The following is a 5363-nucleotide window of genomic DNA, read 5'->3' as shown; positions in this document are numbered from 1 at the left end:
TCGCAATGTTTGAGCTGTGCACACAGTTATTTTACTTAAGTCTAAAGACCCACAGAGTTATTTTATGTGCATAGCACGAAAGCTGGTGGAATCTCCCTCACCCTTATATCTCAACAATAAGGTATATTAACAAAATCATTAATTATGCTCAGACAAACGGAACTCAGACTAAAGGTTAATCTAAATCCTGATCAATGGATTTATTATTCTCTTCATTGCATGATAAACTTAAGCAATGAGTGGATCTGTGTCTATTAACTCAGCCAATGGGGGGGTACATATGCCTGAGCATGTTAAACTGTGTGTGTGTGCTTATGTGTGTGATTGTGGTGTGGTGTGAGCTTTTGCATGTGCGTGTGTGTTTGTGTGTGTGTGCATGTACGAGCGTGTGCCTGTTTCTGTGTGTTTGTGTGTGTGTGTGTGTGTGTGTGTGTGTGTGTGTGTGTGTGTGTGTGTGTGTGTGTGTGTGTGTGTGTGTGTGTGAGAGAGGAGCTCTATAAAAAGCCTTGCAGCACAATGATCAGCAGTGAAAGGCTGTAAGTCAGAGCACTGATGACCCTGCTCGTCCAACCCGGGGCGGACGTAAGTACTGCCTCAATTCTTTACAGCCCGCAGGGAGCTTATTGCTTTATGTCATCCGAGAGATCCTAAGTCTTATGAATATTCTTTGTATTAAATCAACGCATGAATGAAGATTTAATTTTCAGGTCAGTTCGCCCCCCGTGATAAACTGAGTTTTAGGAGAATGTAAACATTTTTGGAGTGGGTCCAAAGTGATGGTGTACGAGTTTGATCATTCATGATGAGTGTCCCTGATCATAAGGAGCACATCAGTCTCTATGGGGATTAGTGTCATTCATGGCTTCTCTTTATCCATTGCAGAAGATGTGGTTTGATCGTAAGCCTGTGCTGTTCCTTGCTGTTCTTGTTTTGGCTCTGGTCCCGGCTGGCCGGTGTCAGGAGGATGAGAGGTGAGCGCTGTGTTGAAGGAGCTCTTTACCTTCTGTAAGCTATGATAAATCAGTGCCAACACATGATAGTACAAGTCAAGTACAAATGTGTTTCAACCGAGAGGTTGGACGCCACCACTAGGGGGAGCTGTTGTACTTGAACTTCACTAATGGGGAACTGATTGCTACTGCTATTTTTCAAGTTTTGCAGCAGCACAAGATGATATACTGCTCAATCTCTCCCCTTCTTTTCTCTCAGCTCCCGAGCCGCATGAATATTTTCATCTCACGCAAATGTGCGTTTTCGTGTGATCACTTCTGTACATTCACTTTGTATGTAAACATGAGTATGTAAACATGAGTACCAAACATAAAACTACTCGCTCTGCTTGGAGGTAAGGAAAACCTTATTGTTAAGTAAACAATTTGTGTCAAGTTCACTCACAAAGTGGCAGGGAAAATGCACTGCAAAACGACAATATGAAGATGAACACAGGACGTTTTTAACAGAGTGGGAGAAAAAAAAATAACGGAATGGCAAGCCACTCTGCAAAATCTTCAGCGCCACTTCAGCTCACTTGTTGTTGAAATCTTGTCTCCTGAAAACAACAATCTAAAACGAATGGTATCAGACGTCCAACTGTCCCGCCACACTAGGCATTTTTACACTGCCAAGCCGGTTCGGTCGTGGATTGCCACACCCTGCAATTTCACTGTCTTGCTTGTGTAAAACCGAGGGGGTTTATTCCGCCTCCGTCACAGAGCCGGCTTTCATGGTTCAATGGAGTAGACTGGGCTACGCACTGAGAGTAGACGTCTTTGGAATATTTGCATTCTCCGAATGTTTTATTTTTATTTTTATTCAAGCCACTCGCATGCACGAATGAGACATCTCAGTGTAGGCTACTATTTACAAGTGCAAAGACGCCAACATATTCTTTATTTTGCTGACCACATGTTTTTTATCCAGACAAAAGCCTTGTAAGGAAAGTTGCTCTGCATCTTTCTCGTAGATCGCACCCTCTTTCTCCGTCTGCGTTAAATGCGACTGCATCCCCTTCTCTCCCATGATAGCAGCTTGCGGATTTCACCGTCTCTCCAGTAAGAACTACTCATTTTGATAACGCTGCGTTGTCTCTGCTTTAGAGCCGGTATGTAACCTCTGTTAGTGTAAACCCGCGGACCATGCCGGGAAAAAGGCGGGCATAAGATGGTTATATTTGGCAGTGTAAAAACGTTTACTGAAGGAAACAGAATATCAGACATCAACACGGCTATTAAAAAGCAGCTGCACTCCGATCTTCAAGCATGCAAGTATTTTTGTGTCTCATGGGATGAGTCTTGCGACATACAAGACAAGCCTTTTTGCAATATTTGCACGATATGTGTGAAACGATTGTGTGATCAAAGAATAACTCCTTGATTATGTGCCATTAAAAGGACCCTTTGCATAAATGTGAACGAAACAATGATGGCTGCATTTATGAAAGTAAATTACAGTAAATCTGTCTGAGCAGAGTTCTGAGCAGAGGTGTTTACGTGTGTGTGTGTGTGTGTGATGTGGCTCTTTGCAGTAACAGTAAAACTGTGGCAGATTTGGTAGATGCAGTAGAACAACCTTTCTGTGCCGTCCGTCCTACCTGCTAAGGTTTGGGTCTTAAGCTTGTTCTTGTTGTTGACGGTACCGTGCAGTAGATGCAGTAGAACAACCTTTCTGCTCCGTGTACCCCTACCTCAGCCGTCGCTCGGTGACCGAACACCAGCTCCTGCACGACCGCGGCCGCAGCATCCAGAGCCTCAGGAGACTGATCTGGCTGTCCAGCGCCATGGAGGGCCTCCACACCGCCCAGCCCCGCTCCGCCCCGCTCATCCCCCCCAAGGCCCTCCGGCTGGGCCTGGGTCCATCCCTAGGTCCAGGGCTGGGGGCCCGCTTAGGGGGAAGCCCCCAGTCTGTTGGGTCAAACGGCCAGTACAGAGCAGCCAGGGACAACCTGCTCAGAGACTTTTTTAATCCCTACCTGATGCCACTGCCAGAGAGAGAGCCATAGAATCACATATATATATATATATATATTGATCTATATATAGATCAATTTATATACCTAGTTATTATATATAATTGAATCCATTGCATGGACAACAATACAAAGTATTGGATACATCACTTGTTATGTTTACGCTCAATATGTTATGGAATATTTCTTTCAGTCATTTTATTATAATTTTCTGAAGTATTTTTTGATATCAGTAAGGTTGCCATCATTGTTTAACTTTGTATTAAGCAATCTACTATGTTGTGTATTTAAATGCCTTGTAATAATAGTAAATGTTGCTCAGATAAATACATTGCAATCATAATCTGTCAAATAATTTGGCATTGCATACGTTTTTTCCTCACTATGTTAGTAGGAACTGTGCCCCTGATGGTTGATTTGGCGTCCCCATTTAAGAACAGAAAGAAGACGCCTTTAAGGTGAGCCAGACGTTGGCCCTGTTTGTGTTCTTGGTTTGATTCAGTTATAAATCAGTGCCAATTTAAATACACAATCAGAACATTGAGAAGGTCACAAATAATAATTTAAAATAGCACTTTTATTTTAAGTATTAATATGATTTAAGACATGTTTTGGATTGTTACAACATATGAAAACAGTTATTATAAATATAGATAATATACATTGATGATATATTATTATATCTATAATTGTATTAATGAATAAAAGAGGTGAGATTGTCTTACTCAGTTCCACATTATTGGCCGAGTGAAGATGATGGCTGGTTCAGGTTGGATGAAGCAACATTTGAAACACAGATGTGCACTGCCACACTGGCAGTGTGCCCTGCATTGTGCACTGCAATACTGGCAGTGCATTCCATTACTAAGATATATGGCAAATAAACAGCATGAATGAAATACCTAAATTGGCTTATATCATATGATGTATGTAATGTGAGTGTGTAAGTCGTATTACAAGAGCTATTGGAATAGTGAACCTCTGTCTAAAATTCTGCAAAGATTAATCTTTTGGTTGGTGAATGTATTCAAGGTTTGTGAATCCATTTAGATTAATTGACCGTCACATAAATCCATTCATACAGGTGGTTCAAATGACAAATGGATCAACAAATCTGTCCTGATGGATTTTGAAATTGTACATTGCATACTTGCATACTCAAGCGCATATTCTGCTAACTTCTCTTAAAATATTTTTTTAATTTTGATTTATAACTAAATATTAAATTGTTGTAATTAAAAAAACATCTACACAATTAGATAAAAACAAACAATTGTGCATTATGGACAATACAGATCGATCAACCAAAAGGGGAACAACATGGAGGCTGATGCAGTAGAGGTGGTCTTCGAGTTATGATGATGTTCTGTGTTGAGTCAACTGTGTTCCTATGTTGAGGGAGACAGAACGAGAGAGGATATAGCAGTATCAACATCATGTTGTGTATCACAGTATCTACCTGCTGTACCTGCTCTGACTCTTAAACATGGGGTTAAGAGCTTGCTTAACACAGCTTAAGCTGTGTTAAGCATGGGTTTTTTAATGTTTCCCAGGGAAACATTCCCTGATTGGTCAGAAGTGGGCAGGGAGTGTTCTTAAATGTAAATTGGGTTAGGCTTGCATCCAATTGGAGCAGACATTTTACAGAGCATTTCAGTCACAACAAATGGCACTCAAATTATAGGTACGGCACCATTAACTACACAGCATACTATCAATGTAGTGTGTATTGTGTCTATTGGGTCTATTGTGTCCCCGACACTACCAATTTAGTGTGAACTGTGCCTATTGTGTCCACAACAATACCAACGTTGTGTGAACTATGTCTATTGGGTCCCCAACACTACCAATGTAGTGTGAACTGTGTCTATTGGGTCCCCAACACTACCAATTTAGCGTGAACTGTGTCTATTGGGTCCCCAACACTAGCAATGTAGGGTGTGTCTATTGGGTCACCATCCTCCCCGCTTTGCCCTCCACCGCCCCGCCCCTCAACACTCACTCTGGCTAGTACTGCAGTATGTCTGCCAGCTTCTCCTGGTAATACTCATAGCTGTCCTTGCAGTCTTCCCAGAGGTTCAGGTCACATTCATCGTTCTCCACAAATGTGTCCCAAATATAGGAGAAGTCCAGGGGCTTCATGATCCTCAGTTTGCAGCCCGCCTCTTGCATGGCTTTGAGGCCCGTCTGGATCTCTGGCTCCTCCCACTCAAACAGCCGGGAGGCAAAGATGCTGAGTTTGACGTTCTTCCTTATCTTTAGAGCCTCCACGATTTTTGACGCACAGGCCGTGCATGGACTAGATGACACATACCTGAGGAGGGAGTCAAAGTAGTACTTTACTCTTCAGAGGAACACATGGTAGTATTCCTACCTTTGTGTGTTTCTTCTTCAAGTT

General features: G+C 42.2%; 2 protein-coding genes across 2 annotated transcripts in view; one reads left to right on the top strand and one right to left on the bottom strand.

The window, feature by feature from the left end:
* The first annotated feature begins 459 nt into the window (after nucleotides 1-459).
* pth4 (parathyroid hormone 4) lies at nucleotides 460-3689 on the top strand. The gene is made up of 3 exons (XM_060068224.1): nucleotides 460-582; nucleotides 883-971; nucleotides 2689-3689. The coding sequence occupies exons 1-3, from the start codon at nucleotides 553-555 to the stop codon at nucleotides 2996-2998; spliced, it is 429 nt and encodes a 142-aa protein (XP_059924207.1). The 5' UTR covers nucleotides 460-552; the 3' UTR covers nucleotides 2999-3689.
* Nucleotides 3525-5363, bottom strand: part of apobec2a (apolipoprotein B mRNA editing enzyme, catalytic polypeptide-like 2a) — a 4567-nt gene continuing 2728 nt past the window's right edge. Inside the window, exons 3-4 of the mRNA XM_060068223.1 lie at nucleotides 4968-5279; nucleotides 3525-4353 (exon numbers count right to left, since the gene is read on the bottom strand). Coding sequence (XP_059924206.1) covers nucleotides 4973-5279 — 307 coding nt within the window. The 3' untranslated portion in view covers nucleotides 3525-4353; nucleotides 4968-4972. The remainder of the gene's footprint in view (nucleotides 4354-4967; nucleotides 5280-5363) is intronic.

Source organism: Gadus macrocephalus, chromosome 13 (assembly GCF_031168955.1).
Source record: "Gadus macrocephalus chromosome 13, ASM3116895v1".
Classification (NCBI taxonomy): Eukaryota; Metazoa; Chordata; class Actinopteri; order Gadiformes; family Gadidae; genus Gadus; species Gadus macrocephalus.
The sequence above is the reverse complement of the archived record's forward strand: the minus strand, read 5'-3'. Positions and strand labels throughout refer to the sequence as shown.

What these genes read in the sequence shown, in the direction of transcription:
- pth4 (XM_060068224.1), top strand. Translation starts at nt 553, where the DNA reads ATGACCCTGCTCGTCCAACCCGGGGCGGAC. An exon ending in TCGTCCAACCCGGGGCGGAC is followed by an intron (nt 583 to 882) that starts GTAAGTACTGCC and finishes TATCCATTGCAG; the next exon opens with AAGATGTGGTTTGATCGTAA. An exon ending in CGGTGTCAGGAGGATGAGAG is followed by an intron (nt 972 to 2,688) that starts GTGAGCGCTGTG and finishes CCCCTACCTCAG; the next exon opens with CCGTCGCTCGGTGACCGAAC.